The 22935-nt window shown below is 34.4% G+C and overlaps 1 protein-coding gene across 15 annotated transcripts in view; it reads right to left on the bottom strand.

Moving 5' to 3' along the window:
• Nucleotides 1-22935, bottom strand: part of AKAP9 (A-kinase anchoring protein 9) — a 200793-nt gene that overhangs the window by 33928 nt on the left and 143930 nt on the right. For 13 of the 15 annotated variants that reach the window (XM_057304094.1, XM_044386405.3, XM_057304099.1 and 10 more), the window contains 12 exons: nt 20957-21119; nt 19523-19735; nt 18532-18570; nt 16905-17137; nt 15860-15979; nt 12883-13059; nt 12117-12221; nt 6997-7149; nt 6457-6636; nt 4377-5456; nt 2734-2874; nt 1767-2255 (listed from right to left, as the gene is read on the bottom strand). In XM_057304094.1, the coding sequence (XP_057160077.1) occupies nt 1767-2255; nt 2734-2874; nt 4377-5456; nt 6457-6636; nt 6997-7149; nt 12117-12221; nt 12883-13059; nt 15860-15979; nt 16905-17137; nt 18532-18570; nt 19523-19735; nt 20957-21119 (3093 nt within the window). The remainder of the gene's footprint in view (nt 1-1766; nt 2256-2733; nt 2875-4376; nt 5457-6456; nt 6637-6996; nt 7150-12116; nt 12222-12882; nt 13060-15859; nt 15980-16904; nt 17138-18531; nt 18571-19522; nt 19736-20956; nt 21120-22935) is intronic. The other 2 variants (XM_026505334.4, XM_044386440.3) reach the window with 1 other exon arrangement.

The raw sequence follows: 22935 nt of genomic DNA, 5'->3' as shown, positions 1-22935 counted from the left end.
GCAGAATAGAGAGCCCAGAAATGGACCCTTGGCTCTTTGGGCAACTAATATTTGATAAAGCAGGAAAAAACATCCAGTGGGAAAAAGACAGTCTCTTCAATAAATGGTGCTGGGAAAATTGGACAGCTACATGCAAAAGAATGAAACTTGACCAATCTCTCACACCATACACAAAAATAAACTCCAAATGGATGAAAGACCTTGATGTGAGACAGGAATCCATCAAAATTCTAGAGGAGAGGGGCGCCTGGGTGGCAGAGCGGTTAAGCGTCTGCCTTCGGCTCAGGGTGTGATCCCGGCGTTGTGGGATCGAGCCCCACGTCAGGCTCCTCCGCTATGAGCCTGCTTCTTCCTCTCCCACTCCCCCTGCTTGTGTTCCCTCTGTCGCTGGCTGTCTCTGTCTCTGTCAAATAAATAAATAAAATCTTTAAAAAAAAAAAATTCTAGAGGAGAACATAGGCAGCAACCTCTACGACATCGGCCAAAGCAACCTTTTCCATGACACATCTCCAAAGGCAAGAGAAACAAAAGATAAAATGAACTTATGGGACTTCATCAAGATAAAAAGCTTCTGCACAGCCAAGGAAACAGTCAAAAAAACTAAGAGGCAGCCCACGGAATGGGAGAATATATTTGCAAATGACACTATAGATAAAGGACTGGTATCCAATATCTACAAAGAAATTCTCAAACTCAATACACAAGAAATAAACAAATCAAAAAACGGGCAGAAGAATTGAACAGACACTTTTCCAATGAAGACATACAAATGGCTAACAGACACATGAAAAAATGTTCAAAATCATTAGCCATCAGGGAAATTCAAATCAAAACCACACTGAGATACCACCTTATGCCAGTTAGAATGACAAAAATAGACAAGGCAAGAAACAACAATTGTTGGAGAGGATGTGGAGAAAGGGGATCCCTCCTACATTGTTGGTGGGAATGCAAGTTGGTACAGCCACTCTGGAAAACAGTGTGAAGGTAGGTCCCTTAAAAAGTTAAAAATTGAGCTACCCTATGATCCAGCCATTGCACTACTGGGTGTTTACCCCAAAGATAGAGATGTAGTGAAGAGGAGGACCATATGCACCCCAATGTTCATAGCAGCATTGTCCACAATAGCTAAATTGTGGAAGGAGCCGAGATGCCCTTCAACAAATGACTGGATTAAGAAGTTGTGGTCCATATATACAATGGAATATTAGTCAGCTATCAGAAAGAACGAGTTCTCAACATTTGCTGCAACATGGACGGCACTGGAGGAGATAATGCTAAGTGAAATAAGTCAAGCAGAGAAAGACAATTATCATATGATTTCTGTCATCTATGGAATATAAGAACTAGGATGATCGGTAGGGGAAGAAAGGGATAAAGAAAGGGGGGGTAATCAGAAGGGGGAATGAAACATGAGAGACTATGGACTCTGAGAAACAAACTGAGGGCTTCAGAGGGGAGGGGGGTGGGGGAATGGGGCAGACCGGTGATGGGTAGTAAGGAGGGCACGTATTGCATGGTGAACTGGGTGTTATATGCAACTAATGAATCATCGAACTTTACATCGGAAACCGGGGATGTACTGTATGGTGACTAACATAATATAATAAAAAATCATTAAAAAATAAAAAAAAATAAAATAAAGAAAATAAAACTGCAGTTTTATCATAAGAGACTACTCCAAATTTCTTTTTCTTTTAAAAACAAAGAAGTTGGGGGTTAAAACACAGAATGTAGAAAACACATGTATTATGAAAACCAAATACCTCTTTAGATCTCAGACACTGTATCACTGCCTTCAAGGTACCACATTCCTCCGTCAGTAACTGAACGGCAACATAATGCTCCCTCTTTAAGGTTTCAGTTTCTGAAATATGTCTGGATTCCATATCCAAGATTTCAGCAGCATGGAGTTCTTGCATCTGCTCAATTTTTTCAGTAAACTGACTGATTATTTCAGTGACTTCTTCTGATGAACACTCACTCTGTAAATCAATCTGGACTCCTGCATTTCTAAAAAGAACTTGTGAAGTCTGACAGCTGCTATTGAACTTGAGAGTCCCCTCTGTCTGGGATGCCAAACTTTTACCCACTTTAGTTGGAAGTGGCTCTACTATGCAGGCTTTTCTGTTTTCCTGTACCTCAGTCTTATCTTCTTTTTCTAAGAAGGAGGATAATTTCTCTTTTGCTTCTGTGAGCTGATTCCTAACTTGGCTTAAGTCTTTCTGGAGAGATGTCATATTTGTTTCTTTTACCTAAAACATAATGAACAGACAGAACAGAACATTCAATTCAAAATATTAAATGTAGAATTTAGGGTAGAGAGGAGAGAGTATTCATGCTAATATGTTCATTTTCCTCAGAATAATAGGAAAAAATATTTCAGAAGCACTCATAGACTCCATATGTATTTTGTATATATGAATAGTCAACAGATTACCAAAGAAGTGAAATTATTTTATCAGCCTCTTTTGGTTTTCACGGGATATAGAGTTCTCTTTAACATCTGTCTTTCTCTTCATTCATTAACAGACTAGAGACTAAAAGCATCTTTCTATAAAAGTTTCAAGGAAAACCAAGCAAGAACTTGCTAGTAAAGAAATTTGTAACAACTTTTCATCAAAGCCACAAAAGATTTTTTTCTAGCTTTTTGTTTATAGAAGAGAATATACTTTAAAATGAAATTAAGATATGTAAAAGTAAGTGAAATAGGAGGAATGTTACTTATTTTACCAAAAGCTCTTCTTGAAGCTTTTCTGCTTTCTCTTTATAATTGGCAAGTTCTTCTTTGATAGCTGATGATTCAGCTCTAAGAGCCTCAAGTTGACAAAAAAATCCATTTTCTTCACCGGTATGAATAGGCTCAGTAGCTGTCTGAATGGTAGTGGAAAACATTTAAAAACACATTATTTTCAAAAAATACAGTCAAAGTCAAAGCACTTATACACATTCTAATGAAGCTTTTTCTGGAATGACTGCTTATCAGATAAAAGGGTGTAGAAATGATTCACGTTCTTTCAACAAATAGGAAGGCTTTTTTAGGAACTATCATTTTATATTCTTGAGACAGTAAAAAAAAAAATTATTTTCTAGGAATGAAAGATACATCATGTTAGTATATATCCTAAATATTTATAAATTATTAGTGAAAATATTGTTACCATTCAGAACACTTTCGTATTTATATCACTTTCCTCAAAAAATTCCAAGTCTTACTAAGATATTTCTTACAAGTTTTATATACATAGAAAGTCATGTCAATATTTTAATATGACCACAGGAATTTATAGTTCGGGGAGCTAGGAGAGAAAAGCCTATTAAATGTATAAAATATATAAACAAATTATATACTTATAGAATCTTGATATGTTAGTTAATTGCCTAGTATTCAGATAAGACTGAACATTTAGTACTCAAAATTATAAGTATATAAAGTGACAATTTGAAAATTAAAGTCCTTCTATCTTTGTCCTATGCTATGAAATAAATGCCATTTCAGATCTTTACATAAGTAGACTTACAAGGGTGAAATACAAATTATTTCTAAGAAAGAAAAGAATCTATTCTCAGGTATAAAATCTGCAAAACCTAATGACTTATCACTGATATGTTACTTCAGTAGAATACTAATATATTTTGATATTTTCCATTACCTAAAAGTAATGATCAAATAACATGCATGTCAGATGGAACAGGAAAAAACCCCATTCAAGTTCCAAAGGACATTTGCTTAAACTTAACATCTCTACCTTTCTTCTGACTGCTCTACTTAATGAGTATGGTAGTGAAATAAATAACATGATTCAAAGACCACAAAATAGTCTGTATCCATTATTTTAGTGATAATAATGATTGTATAGAGAAGTAGTATTTTTATAAAAACCCTCTATATGCTAAGTGAAATAAGTCAAGCAGAGAAAGACAATTATCATATGGTTTCTCTCATCTATGGAACATAAGAACTAGGATGATCGGTAAGAGAAGAAAGGGATAAAGAAGGGGGGGTAATCAGAAGGGGGAATGAAGCATGTGAGACTATGGACTCTGAGAAACAAACTGAGGGCTTCAGAGGGGAGGGGGGTGGGGGAATGGGATAGACTGGTGATGGGTAGTAAGGAGAGCACGTATTGCATGGTGCACTGAGTGTTATACGCAACTAATGAATCATCGAACTTTACATCAAAAACCAGGGATGTACTGTACGGTGACTAACACAATATAATAAAAAAAATTAAGAAAAAACCCCTCTATATATGAATTGTTAGATGTAAAGAACAGCATATTTAATTTAGCAAATTAGTAATCAGCTTAAGGAACAAAGAAAAAGAGAATTCCTTAAGGCATTTAAGTAAAAACAAAATAAAAAACACCCTAACCTTGGGAACTTCAAAATCTTCTTCAGGACTTCTTTTCCCTTCTTTACCTCTCTGGTTTTTCTCCTCCTCCAATAACTTCTGTAGTTCTAGTAGCTTCTTTTCTTTTTCCAAAGCATTTTTCTTCACAGTTTCTACCTGTTCTTTTTCTAAAATCAAACTAGTCTGCATTTCAACCACCTGGTTTTCTAATTCTGATATTCTCAAGGTTAATGCTAATACATCTGGCTCCATCTCATTGTCTGTTACTGGATTTAAATTCTGTACATTTGTTCTTTCAAGTTCGGATGAAAGTGCTTGCTCATCTTTACAGAGTTTTGCATATTCCTTAACTGCTTCAAGTTGGACTTGACTCACAAGAGCAGCAGCAACTTTTTCTTCAAGTATATTCTGTAGGTTTACAATCTTCCTTTTAAGCATTTCTGTTTCAGACTGGCCTTGCTTTTGCATGTCCTTTATTTGTTTGTAACACTGGCTGAGTTCCAACTCCTTTGCACTCACAGTGCCCTCAAGTTGTAGCACCTTTGTTTCCAAACTGCTTATGGAACTTCTATTTTCTTCAAAAGAAAATTTTGATTTTTGAGAATTTTGATTTTCTAGGGGTTTAAGGGTATTCGCAGTAAGGTGAACTTCCCGTTCAGATGTGGTTTTGCTCAGGTCATCTATGTCCATATTAACGCTATTCTCTGGTACACTTTGGATTTTTTCTGTATTTTCATGTTCTCTCTTTAAGCTGCGTAATTCTTGTGTTAGCTGGTTCATTTTTAAATTGGTTTCTTCAAGTATATTTTTCGTAAAAGCCATTTCTTTGTTAGTGGTTTCTACTTGCTGTTCCAAAGCCAGTTTTTCAGCTATTACCATATCCAGCTGATGTTTTAAACTATCTGCTTCTTCTGGGAAAGGGTTAGCATCCACTGATGTCTTCTGTTCAATATTTGCCAATTCCTGTTGAAGTTTTTCAATCACTTCATTGAGCTGTTCAATTTCTTCTTCTCTATTTTTCTTCACACGTTCTTGATCACTCGTCAAACATTCTATTTGGGTTTCAAGATCCCTTATCAGTTCATTTTTTTCTTCAATAACCTGTTAATGAAAACAAATAGCAGACAAATATGTATTTACATTTTGGGAATTTTATTTTTAAGGGCAGGATCTCAAAGTGTTGATCTCACACAAATAATATACTTCTCAGACATGTTAGATTAATTTTAATATTAATCAACAGTCCCCATATCAAACAAGGACCTTACTTCTAACTTTGTTCAGAAAGGTCTGTTAAATATAAAGTGATTTACACATTAGTAGCTGATTTCCTATAAGTAAAATAGTAAATATCAGTACATTCTAATTGAAAAGAATGAAGTATTAAAATAAAAACAGTCTACAACAGACTATCTTATTTAATTCATATCAAATAGAAGAATTTTTAATAGATTTGGTTAGAATAGATATGATGAAATCTTGAGTCACCAGAGACTCTCTGGAAAACAAAAAATCTCTGAGAAACAAACTGAGGGCTTCAGAGGGGAGGGGGGTGGGGGAATGGGATAGACCGGTGATGGGTAGTAAGGAGGGCACGTATTGCATGGTGCACTGGGTGTTATATGCAACTAATGAATCATCGAACTTTACATCAGAAACCAGGGATGTACTGTATGGTGACTAACATAATAAAAAAACATTAAAAAAAAAATCTCTGACAATATTAAGAGGGAATAAAAAATATACATAGCTTCTTAAGCCAATGTGTCTTTTTTGTTTTTTTTAAGATTTTATTTATTTGAGAAGGAAAGAGAGAGAGAGAGCGCACGCAGGTGAGCGTGCATGAGAATGCAAGAGCAGGCAGAGGGAAAAGCAGCGGGATTCGATCCCAGGGATGCTGGGATCGTGACCTGAGCGGAAGGCAGACATTTAACCAACTGAGCCATCCAGGTGCCCCAAGTCAATATGTATTAATAAATTAAAATTAATGGGTAGAAGAGAATTAAGGTTTATTTTTTATACTCAAAGAGAAGCTGAAAAATAGCCATTTGCCCTTTAAAATTCTAGCTTAATTTCATGTAATAATTTTAAACTAGTGTACCTTATTATCTGTTGTAATTTCAAGTTGATGCTGAAGTTTTGTAATTTGCTCATTTAATCGGTCAATTTCTATTTCTTTTTCCTGCATTATTTGAGCAAATTTTCCAAACAACCCATCTTGGTCCTGAGTAGAGATAGCATCAGATTCCTTTATGGCAAATCCCAGTTTCTCCATTTCATCCTAGGGACAAAAATAACCATCCAGTTGGATAGATCATTACATGTAATTTTCTGAATATTTTTTCAATTAAGTGTTACAAAAGATAAAGTGCCCAAAATGTACAAATAAACAAAATCGGCTATCATACAGTAATTGTAAGTCAATAATTCTTAAAATATTTTGATAAAAGTTCTCAAAAATTTTTCATTCATGGTGAATTCAAATGTTTATGTTGGGTTGACAGTAAGTTCCAAGCAAACCCATTTGCAGTTAATGTTCCTCTTAAGTATTATTTAGCAGCTAGACTCAGCAAATGCTTGATACTAAGACAAGACAAAAATTATGAATTATTTATAGGCAAAGTTTTTCTTAATTAATTACCTTAAATAATTTGTTTTCTTGTTCAAGTTCTTGGAGGCGCGTAGTAGATTCCTTTTTCTGTATTTCTAATTGCATATGTAGTTGCTGAACTTCTTCATTCTTATTTTCCAGTTCCTCTCTAAACTGCTCTAACTGTTCTTCTAAGTTTGTAATCTTTGATACCAAAATTATCAAGAGGAAAAGAGAAAAAAATACCTGTTTATACCAATGTTTGTCAAGGGAGAATGAAAAGTGCTGTAATAGCTGTATAAAACATATATACTTAAGACATACGAACCACACGAATAAAAGGGTTTCTCTAAGCCAGGTATAACTGTGTGGCTTCTAGGCATTTTCAAACTGATCACCCTTAAATCATTCTACTCAAAGCAAAGAGAACACCTTCAGAGGAAGGACTCAAGGAGCCATTTCTTACCTAAAATATTCTCTGACAAAGCAGAAAAAAGTCATGGGAGGAAGGGAAAGAGTCCGTATTTTAAGTTTATTTCATGTTAAATTTGCTATCAAAAGGTTCAAAAAAGCTGTAGAATTAAGTCAGTTGTTTTAGCTACAAAGTGAGACTAGCTCAAATTAGTTCATACTAATACTTAACCTAATGAAAGGTTTGGCTGCATGTGCCTTAAGTAGAAGAAAGGAGAGGTAGACACTAAGACTGTGAAATCCTTAGGTCTGAAATACAGAAACTTAAATGGCAAGTTATTAATACCATTTTAGGATAAAATTAGCTCCTATGTGTAGGACAACAGAAATTTAGTGCTTTTCTGAGCACAGATTACTGTTAATTATAAAGCAACTACTCTGTAATGGTTATATAGAGACTGAAACTAATGAAGAGTTTCAAGAGCTAGTTATCGTTATATTTTAAAAGTGGGTTTGATTAAGGAATAGTCATTTACCTCAATGCTTTGTAGCTACTCAATAAATATTTAATGAATATATTTCCCAATGTGTATTTATCTGATGATCAAAATTGCTGCATTAAAAGCAACCTAAAATGCAGGAACAACATTATTCAGTGGCAGCTGGCTCAGAGGGCAGCCTATAAATCATTTATTACCTTAGAACTTGAAAGGAACCATATGCTGCTTACACTCAGACATGTAATTAGAATCGTATCTTAGCACTAGCAAGGCAAAGCCCCTTAACAAAAATAGTATTGATACTAGTAATAGTAGCCATCATTTATAGACAATTTATTGCTAGGTATTACATAAGGTGCTTTATATGTATTATTTTCTTAAAACTCTGTAACAACCTTATGAGATGTTTACTTGGATTATCCCCATTTTGGAGATGAGGAGGGAGTCACTGAGAGCAAAGTACCTTGTCCTGAGGTCACAACGCTAGTATGTGGTGAGGAGTTTACCTTTGGAGCCTTACATTCTTCTTCTCCTTTTTTTTTTTTTTTTTTTTTTTTAAGATTTTATTTGAGAAAGAGTGAGCAAGCAAGCGGCAGGGAAGGGCAGAGGGAGAGAAAGAATCTCCAGCAGTATCCCAGCTGAATGAGGAGCCTGTCAACGTGGGGCTCGATCCGTGACCCTGAAATCGTGACCTGAGCCAAAATCAAGAGCCAGATGCTTAACTGACTGAGCCACCCAGGCGCCCCTGGAGCCTCACATTCTTAACTATCATTTATCCTGCTTATAATAACTAATGTCTGAAAATTATACTTATTTTCTGTACACTGGTATTAAACTCAGTAGACACACCTTAAATACATTTAATAAGTTGTTCATATATAATTGTCAGGTTGGTTTGCTGAAACTGCGGTGATTTTATCTTCTTCAAAGTTATCTAATACATTAGTATTTATACCTATCCCTATCTTTCACAGCTACTCTTGATGAAAGGTATTACTTTGATACATACGCAGACGGGTTCAAAATTGATGCTCTACCTCAAATGTTATTTGTTTTGGGGGTACCTCTTCATCCTCTTCACCTATTTCACCCACCCCCCACAACCCACCTCCCTTCTGGCAACCACCAGTTTGTTCTGTGTATTTAAGAGTCTGTTTTTTCGAGTTAATGGTCAAATTCTAAATCTGATCTAAAGTCTTGCTACTCAAAGTGTGGTCCCTAGAGCAGGAGAATTGGCATCACCTGGGAACATGTTAGATGCACAGATTCCGAAGACCCATGCCAGACCTACTGAATCCAAATCTTCTTTTTAACAAGATCCCCAGAGGATTCATGTGCACATTCAAGTCTGAGAAGCACTGGCCTCAAGCACTAACATTTTGTTAAAAAAAGCTGAATTTGAGTCATCACAACAGAGACTTCAATTCCCAAAGATGACACTGTAGGATTCTTTCTTCCTATTCAGCCAGACTCCAGTTTCATTCCCAGGCTATTCTATTACTAAGTCTATAACAATCAAAAAAAAGAACTGTGGCTATTTGTTTTAATCTTGTTTAATTTAGTTACCAAGTGTTATCTAGACTGTTTGGATTATATTAATTTACAACCATTTGTGTTTTCTTTTAAAATCTTTTTTATCTCTTTCAAATGTGTATATGTCTTCTTAGACATTAGATCTCTGAAATCTGCTGCTGGTTTTACAACTGGATAGTGGTAATCAACATGTGTTAAGGTCTCAATAAATGCTGAGTGACAGTCTTTAATACTTCTCACCAACAAGGCAAAATATTCCCCAATTCTTTGGCAGTACAGCATCACAGGACTCCAGAATCAGAGAAATCTAGGAGGAATGCTTGCTCAAACACTTACTGTGTGACCATGAACAAGTTATTTAACCTCTCTTAAGTCTCAGTTTACTCATCTTTAAAATGGAGGTAACACTAGAGCCTATCCTCAGGGAGAGTGTAAGGATTAATTACATAAGGCTTTTAAAATACCACTTTCTCACACAGACCTCCACAAAGTTAACTACTACCACTTATCACTGCCATCTATAAGCTAGATCTCATTAGGTCTATAGAGAGGTAAAACCTATTGAAGGCATCTTTTTCTTAAAGAAATTCTTCCTTCTATTTTCCCCCACATTATTCCCCTTATCATCCTAAAACTCCTACCTTTAAAGTTTCTTCTCTATTCATTCTGCATTTCCAAACATACAATAAACTTAAAAGGTTTTTTTTTGTTTTTTTTTTAAGATTTTATTTATTTATTTGGCAGAGAGAGAGACAGCCAGAGAGACAGGGAACACAAGCAGGGAGAGTGGGAGAGGAAGCAGCAGGCTCCCAGCAGAGGAGCCTGATGTGGGGCTCGATCCCATAATGCCAGGATCACGCCCTGAGCCGAGGGCAGACACTTAATGACTGAGCTACCCAGGCGCCCCCCAAAAAAAGTTTTACACAGATTAAAGCTATGATAGTAGAAAGTATCTCAAAATATAATGATACATATAGACATCTTACGTTTATATTCTATCAGATATCTGAAAACATTTGCCTAGTGCAGGAGAGAATGCTTAAGAAGTTACTTTCATTAAAAGAGAATATGTTTTAATTCTATGTTCCTCTCCTTCAGTCTTCAGTTACAGATGAGTGGGTTCTGACAGAGTACCTGTCACTGTTATTAAAAACTAGGTAGACTAGGATAAGCTATCATTTTAACCCTTTACTCACTCAACGCGTCTGGCTCTATTTTATCTATAAACACTAGGAATTGGTTGACAGAAGCTGGCTGACTGGTCTCTCTGTAGTTCTGAACAACTATGATTCTGAGTGAAAGGTGGATAGCTACTGGATACTTACTTCAGTAATGTTTTATTAAATTCAGAAGATAATTAAAATATAAAGTTAGTAAAGTTAAGCAACTATCCATAATCAACTATCATTGTTTTGGGGTCCAGCTTTGAAAATCTATCTTTTTAGAGAGCAGACAAATTCTCTGATTATTACTATAAGGTACTTTAAATGTTAATTCTTTTCAAAACACATAAAAGTGGTCACAGATAAGCAAGTGTTCCCTGCTTGTTGCAGAAAAACCAAAAAAACAAAACAATCAAGAACCTTTTAGATAAACCATTAGTCAGTATAATGTGATAGCGAGAAAATAAACGCTCTCATGGAGATGATCATTTCTATTCCTCATTTATATAGAGGGCTTTTTTCTGAACCACAAGTTTTCTGAGCTGGATTTTAGCTGATGTCTAAATCATTCTTATATTTTCCAAAGCACCTATTAACATTCATTAACTCTTTAAGTTCAATATTTGTTAAAATATATAAAATATCCTGAGAAAATTATATGGAAATAAAAATGTAATTTAAAAAACCTTAAGTATTTTAAATGATACAATACAACTAGGTAATGCAGAGTACAATATGTCTTAGAAAAACTAATAGTAGGGGCGCCTGGGTGGCGCAGTCGTTAAGCGTCTGCCTTTGGCTCAGGGCGTGATCCCAGCGTTCTGGGATCGAGTCCCACATCAGGCTCCTCCGCTGGGAGCCTGCTTCTTCCTCTCCCACTCCCCCTGCTTGTGTTCCCTCTCTCGCTGGCTGTCTCTCTCTGTCAAATAAATAAATAAAATCTTAAAAAATAAAAGAAAAGAAAAAGAAAAACTAATAGTAGACCAAGATTTAAATAAGTTTAATTTAAACTGAAATTGGAAATTACTGTATTAAAAGTGGATTTTCCTTTTTTTTGAGAAAGGAGGGAGTAGAAAAACACAGGAAAACTTTATATAATTACCCTATTGTTAATCTTTTGAAGAACATGTTTAGTATATTGTAAAATAGCACTATAACCTCTGAGAGCAACATAACTTAAAAAAATAAAACTAAACCCTACAGCAAAGTAGCAATACTTCAAGGCCCATGGTAAGAAAAAAAAGAGAGATGCTGCCTTTTGTCCTAACACAACTCTCACTCCACTCTCCTCTTCACGCAATTCATATTTACTTTCTTTTTATCTTTAAAATTCTTCCTGTGTCAAGGCCTTTACATTTGTCCCCTCTATCTGGAACACTCTTCCTCATTCCAGCATATTTGTTCAAATCTTTATTGTCTTCAAGGTCAATTTAAGCAATGAGCTAACAAATCATCTAAACTTTCGTTTTAGACTATAAACTTCAATCTATACAAATGATATTCTCAAGGTGACTTATTTAAAATATTACAAATCACATTTTGTCATTAAAAGTAAATCCCTTACCTCTTTTTCCTTTCGGTCTATGGCATCTCGCTCAGCCTGCAACTGTACTTCTAGGGACAATTCTGCTTTAGCTTCTATAGCTCCACACTGTTTTTGATCCTCTACCTTTAAATATATAAGAATTTTTTCAAAATTTCAGACATTAAATCCTGATAATTCATTTTAATTAGAGAAGTAGCACTTTCATTTCTCCAATTAGCAGTTGACAATCTACATGAGTGAATAATCAAAGCTATTGATACTCAGTTCTGAATGCAATTTTATATAAATTCAAACAGGAATGCTTGACATTCTTAAAATTCATTCCTCAGATAAAACAGACCCTATCCCCTGAACTGCTCCCTTCCTAACCTTCCTTATCCTGCTCTTCTTCTTTGATTCATTCTTGCTTTCTGCAGTATAATGGGAATAGCCTTCATTCCTTCTTAGTCTGGGGTAAAGCATCAGCCTCAACTAGTATCCACAGCTTTTTCACTTGGCTATTATTTTACAATCACAACCTTACTGACTGTTAAAAGGATCATTAATTCTTCTGGTTTAGCTAATCTTCCTTTCTCTGGACTAAGGCATGCAAGTAACATCTGGCGATAAGAATAAACAGATACAGTTATGATGTCATTGAAGACATAAAGATATATTTATATTTTGTAATAATATCAACAAAAAGTCAATAGCAATTTTTAATTTAAAGGAACTGATGTTCATGTAACTAAGAGTAATCTGCATTAAAACACTTGATAACATTAGCCTAAAGAGAATGCCACACCTTTTGAAAAGTGTCTGCACTAACGAGTAAGGCTTGTTCCAGTTCCCTTACTCTGAACTCCAATTTCTCAATTTCTTCGTTCCGTTCCTGGATATCCCTCTGAAGCTGCTCTTTAGACAGCAAAAGCTCACTGCACTTGTCTGTTTTTTCTTTCAGATGATTTGTTAACTGTTCAACCTGGAAATATAATAAGCAAAAACTGTAATTTTAAAAAATTTCAACAAGCTAATAACCTATCTAGCCTCATTTCAAAAAGTATTTTCAGATGCTATGCTAATTTCATTTTTGACAAGGATAGCAATGATCGTCTCCAACTATGGTGACATTTTCGAAGTTGACAAAACAAAGCAGTACTAACAAAACAGAAATAATACTACTCTCATCAACCCTTTACAGAAAGTTCTTTCTCTTAAGACGAAGACTTTCTCCAGCTAGGAGGAGAAAAAAAAATTACATTTTTGAAAATGTTGAAGTATAAGCTCTAATGGTACAACTAAACTAAAACCAAATAAAAATGACAAGTTTGTACAGTATTGACTTAACACTAGTATGTGAGCTAAGATAGCCTTAAAAAAATCTTTCATGAATTCTACTTTTCTTTCTACAAATGGTTATAATTGATACATACAATAATACAATGGTTCTAAACACCACAGAGATGGGAGAGCTTTTATACGGTCACTTAGAAAGCTTTTTCAGCAGCGCAGAACAGAGAGAATGTGGAGTGGTGAGAAGGACCTGTGCACCCTGACAGCTTCCCTAAGTAATTCTGATAGTCGGGGTCTATTCAAGAGAATGGCTCTGTGACAGAAGAATTCAGGAAGCATTAATAAGATAGCTTATGAAATTCATTCTCATCAAGTGAGGAGAGAAAACTTTCTCCTGATGATGGTAAGAAAAAAAGGAATTCTGGCTTATTTCAATGAGATATTTTAAGGAAATGATCTAAAATTGATACTTATTCCACAAAACATTAAGACAAATTCAAACTTACCTATAATTACATGTTCAAGGATGACAGTAACAAAGCCACTGAGGAGAAACTTTGATAGTAATGGGTGGACTAAGATTTGGAAGTACAGTCAAGGAAGAAAGACAACAAAGCAGCAAAATAATACAAAATACTGTTACATTTAGATTGTTTTGATCTTGAGAAAATCAGAATCTGGGGAATCAGATTTGGCAAGGTAAGGACAGAACAAATAGATCACAGTGTTCCAGGAGAAAATCAAATAAACACATCCTTGTTAGTTTCTTAAAGTTTCATGATGAGGCAGGTCACAGTTTTCAAATGTAAGAAACCAAATAATAGGAAATGACAGGGAGTTCTAGAGCTTAAATACTCTTTTGGGTTTCAACAAACACAGTTATTTTTCAAAAGCTGAAAATATGTTAGGAATAAGAGCAGTAACTACAAACTCTGTAGGGATTGATAACTTTTCTACTGCTCTAGTAGATAAGGCTATTCTATATCAGATTACTTCAATGAGAATGTAGATAACATTTTACTATGAGTTTATAGACATTTTATGCTTCTTTGGAATTCTTTGAAGAGAAATGAAATTTAGTAAGTTGTATAGAAATTAAATACTATAAGATTTTTTAAAAAAATTTAACTATTATTATTTCTGAAAACAATTTTATGTCTATGTAGTAGGCCAATACTCCTATGAGGTGGGTTCTATTACAATTTCTATTTTAGGAGTAAACAAATTTCTATTTTAGGAGTAAACAAATTTTAGAAAGTTTTAAAAAGTGACTTAGCCATTGACATACACCTGTAAATGGCAGAGCCATGATTCAAACTAGGATGGATTAATGGCAAGCACGATCTCTTTATTATCATAATAAGCCATCGTTAGCAATTTATACAAGAAATCTTCCCTGATTCATGTAGCATTCATTTGGTTAATTTGGAGTTCTATGTTTCTATATGAGGAAATGGACAACTGGGATGAAAAAGTAGGAGCAGGGAGAGTGGTAATGAGGCTACCAAAATTATCCAGCCCAACAGTGACAGCTAGGATTTAAGGAGATGAATAAAAATGGACAGAACAGGAAGATTTAAGATGTAGTGCAATCTGACTCACTAATGGGTTGGAAATAAGGGCTGGGAAAAAGAGTGGAATTAAGGATGAATGCTACGTCTTAGCAATGAGGAAGGTGAAGGTGGTATAACATTTACTGAAATGAAGAAGGAACATGTTTTATTCTTGTCCTTCTCTGGTAGGGGCCAGTCAGGAATCAAGAGCTCTCTTTTGACCATGTTAATTTTGTGATATCTAAATGGAGATATAGTGAGCATCTGAATATTCAAGTCCAGAGTTTGAAAGTGATGTCAGGGCTGGAGGTATAAATGCACAGTTCTTTACATGTAACTGCTGCAAAGAGAATATTAATAGGAAAGAAGGGGGCCCAAGACTGTCTTAGGGTACTCCATCATTTATTTGGGTTGAGAAACAAAGATTAGAGAAAGAGACCGATGAAGTAGGTATGTCTAAGGAAGACGGCTATAATGAAAAGCCTCTGAATCACTGTGTATGATGAAGACAGAGAGATGATTACTGGACATAGCCGTAAGGCTGGTAACCTTCATGGGAATCATTTCAATGAAAAAGAGGATATGAAGTCCCACTGAGACAGAGGGGTTGGAACTTCACTGTAGGGGACTGAGATAAGAATGCAAGATGGGGAAGTAAAAACTGAATACAGACAATTCTTTTCATCAGTTTTGTTGGGAATGGGAATAGAAAAATAAGCAGAGAAGTTTATTTAATTGGGTAACACTAGAAGATAAATTTCAATGCAAACAATTTTTAGAGTTTCAAGAACCTTCCACACTGAAGTAATATTTAACTTTCTGATTTTGAAGATTTATATATAATAGAATTTCCTTTAAGTTCTTCACAATACATGTCTTATATCACACATAATATACAAATTATTGTAAGGCAGACAACATCAGTAAAATTCTTACCTCTCTAGTTTGATGTTCACTGATAGGCTGGAATCGAGGTACAACCTTCAGTTGTTGTTCTAGTTTCTGTATTTCCTGTTGGAATACATCTCTCTCATGTTCCCTATCAATGGCTTGCTCCTGAAGTTTAAATAACAATAGTAGTAACAGATGAAACATATATTGAAGCTATTATTTCTGCGACTTTCCCTTAAATTATATGTATAGCTTTATTGAAGACAGACAACTGATGACCATAGAATACCCCAAACCAAAAGGTTTAAAAAGGTAACACCTCTTGTATGGTACCTAGCCTATTTGGGCTCTTTGACAAAAATTTACACATTTAAACATTATTTGAAGCACAACATTTTTAAAAATTTAAGTAATGTTAAATACAGACTGAAATAAAAATATTGTCCCAAAAATGAGTTTACTTTTTTGGAACAAAAGAGGAATTTCATTGTTAATTTAGTCATTAAAAAAAATAAGCACAACAGATTATTTAGAACAATTTCTTTCATCCTAATCTAGGTTTCATATCTAAAATTATAAAATGTGTCAGAATCTGATTCCCTGATCTATGAAGAGGCCTTAAATGATACACCAAAGAAGAAAATCCATGTGGAATTAGAGACTTAATATCATTTTGGAAGAGAGTAATGACAGCATAACAACCGTCCCAGTCCCGTCTCCCAAAGCACATTGTTACCATGTGTATCTTTTGTGGGTCAAACAGTGTTGGCCAGTTAGCTCTTAGGATCCTCACCCTGCTTTGGCAGTTGGTTAAAGGAAAGACTTGGACAAGCTTCTTAACTCTGAATTTGGAAAGGCTAACTGGTAGGATTTATTTGTAATCTGCTTATACCGCTTTAACTGTGATAGGTGAACAATAAAATTAGAATTTTTTTTTGGAATAGTACTTTTCAGTTAACTGGTAGAAAACACATATAGATAAAAATGCTAGAATTCAAGAGTCTCTTCAGAATTTAAAAGTCACAACCTAGAGTAACAGTAAGTAAGCATTCCACTGAGAAAAATCAATATTTAAGTTGAGAATACTCACATCTAAAAATTTTCTCATTTTTTCTAATTGCTTTTCCAGTGCTTGGTTTTGCTGTCGTAAATCCATAAGCTCAGCATTTTTTTCTTGTTCCAGCTCTATAAACCTACTGACTTGTTCCTCAACATCTATTTCTAGAGCTTTCACTTGTTTTTGAAGGTCATCACGCACTTTTTCAGCTTGGCACTGTACTTCTAGTTTTTCCTTCATTAGTTTTTCTGTCTCCTGTAGTAATTCTGTTTATAAATATAAAAATATTCTAAGTTAAATCATAATTAATAATAGTGGTATCACCCATAACTATGCTCAAATTTTACCTTCATGAAATAGATCTGAATTTTATTTCAAACTCATGTAAAAAAGGAAAATGTTCCTGTGAAAATATCAAAATATCATATTCCTATATAAGCAAGCAAGCTAGTATCAAAAACTTATATTGTGTTAACAAAAAGAATCATCCTGTCACTAAAAACAATACTTTGTGAAAATGCCATAGCAACTGACAAAAAAAAAAAAAAATCCACTTTCACTATAAGGAAAAGAACAAAGTCTAATTAAATTTAAGCACAGAAATAACTCACCTCAGGCAAAAATCAAACCAATAAAGTCACTTTTATATGCATACACAATACACATGAAGATCAAATACTGTAAATTTTTAACCAAGACAAGTAAGAGTTACAGAAAAAAAAAAATACAACTACAACCAGAATTTCCTGTTAGTCTTTCCCCTTATTAGATCCATATTCCTGAGTTAGTCTTGCATGCTCATACATATATGTATCAAGAAAAAATGACAAGCATGAGAGGCAGTATGGCGTAGTGCTTAAGAGCTGAGACTGTGTATTCAAATCCTAGCTCTGCGACTTATCTTCTATGTGAAACTTAATATGATATCCTCCAATTTCCTTATATGTAAACTGGGGATAGGAAATAGTACTGATCTCTAACAGTTATTGTGGATCGAATGAGTTAATAAACATAAAGAATAGTGCCTAGAGTATGGTAAGCACTATATAAGTGTTAGCTATTATTATTATTAATATTAATAATACATTTATTAAGTATGAATAGCAAAGTAAAACAATGCTCTAATGAAAAAATAAAGGAACATAACCCGAGAGTCTTTACACTAACCAGTCTGCCAACAATGTACTCAGGACTAGGAATCTATAAAAAATAGCTTTCCTTTTAAAACAACACTGATTTAGACGTTAATATAAAAGTAAATGAACCAGAAAGTCTCTTTACTAAAGTTCATTGATCCTATTGTTACCATCATCTTATATTTCCTGATTTAGAAAGAGCATTTTGAAAAGCTATAGGCTGCAAGAGTTTAATGTATTTGTTCCTGTAAAAAACTGAAATGATCTTAAGCTCTATGGAAAAACAGATATAAGATGATGATCACTAGGAATCTCAGTTGTTAATTTCAGATATAAATATGTATTCTATTGTAAGTAAAGTTTTTTATTAAAGAGAAAAACTGTAAGTATGAAACACAACAGCAAAATTAGAGTTACATTAGTTGGAAAAGTAAAGATATGTGATTGAAAATCCAAGGGTCACCCAATTTTTGGAGTTGTAAGTTTACCACCCAAAGACTGGCCATGCAACTGTATAAACACACCTGCTCCAGGTGCTGCATCGACTGCAGCATCTACTAGTCCTATAAGAATAGAAAGAAAACACACACATACAGAACAAAGATATAATTTACATGTCTATTTCCTAAAATAGGGTAATACGTACACACAAAAAGAATTAGAAGTAAAAGTTGAAACCACTGGTAACATTTTGATGTCCCAGTATTTCTTGTATATTTTACATGTATGATATATATACTTTGCACATTAAAAAGTCTAACTCTAAACCTGTGTGAGACAAATTTGAGCACCAGAAACCACCTCACCATATTACAAAATTGTAAGCTGTATTTCTAAATTGGTAAAATTCAACTAGTGAAACTACACATTTATAATTCTAACTGCATGTGTACTACAAAAGTGAGAGGATATGATTAAAAGGATTTAAAGTTCCACTGTTAAAATGACTGACATTTTTTACTACCAAAAAACCTAAGATATCACACCTAATTTCTCATTTAAGAAAAGATTAGAAGTTACTTATAAATTGTATATTCTTTGAACTCCTACACAGATTAAACCAGATGTCTGCCTGCTTCTAACAGTCACCGACCTTTTCAGTCTATTCTCTTGCAGCTGAAATTCACCCCTACCTGCTTGCTAGGAGTGCGGGATCAGTGCTCTTTGTTATTTATCGCAAGTACACATTTTTGCTGCCTTTCTATTAAAAGTACTTAATCTTACATGGTTTAAAAAATATCCTGCTTCATTATATGTAGCTTTCTTTTAAGGGAGAAGTTCAAGAATAAAGGATTATCTTTTCCAGTTAAAATCTGCCAAAGGAAAAAAGAAAGAAAAAACAAAACACCCCTGACTCAACATGGTTAGCTAATAAAACATTTACCAAAGAGGGAGATTTTCTTTCAATTCTATTCAATCCCCATATAAAATACATGAATAAAAGCCATGGAAAGGGAAAAGAGCCACCTTGAACGTTTAAGGAATGTTTCATATACAAGATCTACAAATACATACGCTGTTCAACGGGGCCTGCCTCTGCTTTCATAGCTTCTTTCTGTCTGGACAGTAATTCTCTTTCTTCCTGGATCTGCTGTTGCTCTGCTTCTAATTCTTGTAATCTATTACCTGCACATAACAATTCCTGCTCAAGACGATCTATCATATCAGTTTTTTCCTGAATTTGCCTTTCAAAAAGAGTTTTTTCATCTGCATAGCCATCAATGACACCTATAAGATAAAATTGACAGGGAATGGGGTTATAACTTATTTCAAATCTTACCATTTGGCATTATATAAATAATAAAAGGTATACTGTTAACAAAACTTCATTCCAACATATTAAATGTTTTGAATGAATCTGGTGGTGATGACAGTAGCAATTATGGTACGTTCAATGCAACTTCTTTCTTGTTAACCTTCATGCCTAAATATGAAGTTCCTTTGAACTTTCTATTATTTTGCTATGCTAATGTATTACATCATGGAGGTGTAACTCACTTTATTACACAGATATAAATAGGTTCCTGGAAAGCTTAATATAAATCAGATGCTTGTAAACCAAATCACGTTTTAAATGTACTAGAGAAAGCTGATATTTTAAGTGATACTAGAAGGCCAACACCCACAACAGTGTGGCAGAATATAAACAGCATGAGGCTTTAGAGGCATAAAGCCTGGCATTACCATTTAATGGTGGCCTTGAACAATTTATTAACATTTCTTAGCTTCAGTCTTTTCATCGCTAAATTATAAGACTTGCTTTAGGATGGTGGGATTACGGTAACAAATCACCAAAATCTATTTCTGTATTTTCCAAAAATTTCAATGCTTTCTGTAATTCTATTAAATTTTTTTTTCAAGATTTTATTTATTTATTTGACAGAGAGCACAAGTAGGCAGAGCAGCAGACAGAGGGAGAGGGAGAAGGAGACTCCCTGCTGAACAGAGAGCCCATGTAGGACTGGATCCCACAATCCTAGGATCATGACCTGAGCTGAAGGCAGACGCTTAACTGACTGAGCCACCGAGGCACCCGTCTATTAAATACTTTCTAACAATTAAAAGTATATACGGTTCTTAAAATTGCCTGGAGAGGGGTGCCTGGGTGGCACAGTCGTTAAGCGTCTGCCTTCGGCTCAGGGCGTGATCCCGGCATTCTGGGATCGAGCCCCACATCAGGCTCCTCCACTAGGAGCCTGCTTCTTCCTCTCCCACTCCCCCTGCTTGTGTTCCCTCTCTCGCTGGCTGTCTCTCTCTGTCAAATAAATAAATAAAATCTTTAAAAAAAAAAATTGCCCGGAGAAATTCCGAAGACAAACTGCAACTACATTTCAGTGGTCACTCTAAATTAGAGTAGATTGGTAATGTTCAAATCTGGCTTGCATCCAAAATTTCTAGTTTTAGACTTGAAATTTTTCCACGCTCAGTTGCCAATGGCAAGTTGCTTACCCTCAGCCTTACTGAGCTCCACAGCCAGCTGTTCTCTGGCCCTGGACTCCTCATGAAGGCGCTCTCGTAATTCTTCTTGGCACTTAAGGGACTCAGTCACTTCTTGTTTCTGTCGAAATGACTCCCGCATCAACTCTGTCTGTGTAACTTTTGCATGTTCAAGCTAAAAAAGGAGGGAAAGCATACATGAAGGAAGACAACAGAAGTGTTGGGAAGGCCAATATCATTCCCCACTAAAGCTTTAAGGAAAAAAAAAAGATTTTCAAATAAAAGTAAAGACATACTGTTGAACTGTAGCCACTTAATATTTCTAGTGCATGCTAACATTAGTAGGTGGAAAAAGTCAGTATACAAATAGATTAGCTACATACAACTTTACATAACAGATGTATTCCAATTTTATTAAACAAAAAATGCTTCTTTTGAAAATATAAACCACTTCATATCAGTAGATCTGTATTCTATCACACAGAGATATAAAGTTAATGACACAAAGGCTCTTTTTGTATTTTCTGAAGAATTTTCTGTAATTGCACTCTATGAAAACCTTGGTATCTTTTATATTTAACATTTATTGATTGTGGACTCCTGCTATACACTATGCGGAACTAATAGATGCTTAATATAATGGCATCAATTAACAAAATCATAGTGGCACAACAAAATGAAATTATTATAACCCATGTTTTAACTAAAAGCTTTATATTTCTGTCCGTCTATGAAACATCTATAGGACTCTATATGAATATTCAATTTATTTTTAAAACCTTAGAATACAGAGGCATTACCCATAATTACTCATAAGTACAGCCTCATTAAAATGCTGTTATTGGCATGACTATATTCTTACACAATTTTTAAAGATGACATCAATTACACACTCAGGCCAAAGCTCTCAAAAAACAGTGATCACTGTTACCAGCTCCATGAAATTACGGAGAAGCACTGTTTCTGCCTTAGTGTTCTGAACTTTGGCTGTCAGCACCTGTTTATCTGTTATTTTTATTTTAAAAGAAAGAGAGCACATGAGTGAGCATGGGAAAGTGGGGGATGGGGAGGCAGAGGGAAAGGGAGAGAGAGAATCTTAGGCAGGCTCCACACCCAGCACATAGCCTGATGTGGGGCCCCTGAGATCATGACCTGAGCCAAAATCAAAAGTTGGATGCTTAACCGACTGAGCCACCCAGGTGCCCCTGTTTTTAAACAACTACATGAGAAAAAAACTGAGCTCAAATGTTTCTAGTACTTAGTCCTATAACATTAACACTATTTCAAAAATTTTAAAAAGCAGTTACCATATATATTAATAGGCTCACAATGTTAAGAATTTGTAAAATTACACACAGAGTACTTAGTATGTTAGAAATATATTACCATGTTTTACATTTAAAACATGAATCAAATGTAGTGGTTTCTAGTTTATAGTCAAATATCAATAATGTATTATAAAATTATGATATTTAAGTGTATTTTATTCTTAAAGATTTCTGCTCTTCACATCTGAGTAGTATTTACCATAGCAAACAGATTTTAGAGCTACTAAATAAAGATTTTTATGGTCACTCTAAGTCAATTTCCAAAATATCGAATATGTGATTATTCTTGTTTTATTGAATAGGATGTGTTAAATATCATTTACAACCTACTACTTGGGGATCATATGAATACACATTTAAGACTTGTAATACATAATGAGCATACATTTTAAATCACAAAATACTTCCTAAATATCTGTGATGTTGTTGTTACCTCAAAAAAATAAAACTTTATACACATTTTTACTTTGACTGGGAAAAAAGTATTTTCCTTTAAATGTGGATACTATATATTGATTTTTTACTATAAAAAACATAACCATAAAGGACTAATGTATATATAATTACTCTTCTGAATTTACAATCACAGCCTATATTTTTAAAACATATCAATTGCTTCTACATATGTAGATATGTAACTTTTTTCTGTACATTATAAAATGG

This window comes from Ursus arctos, unplaced genomic scaffold (genome assembly GCF_023065955.2).
Source record: "Ursus arctos isolate Adak ecotype North America unplaced genomic scaffold, UrsArc2.0 scaffold_3, whole genome shotgun sequence".
NCBI lineage: Eukaryota > Metazoa > Chordata > Mammalia > Carnivora > Ursidae > Ursus > Ursus arctos.
This window is presented reverse-complemented; position numbering and strand designations above follow the sequence as displayed.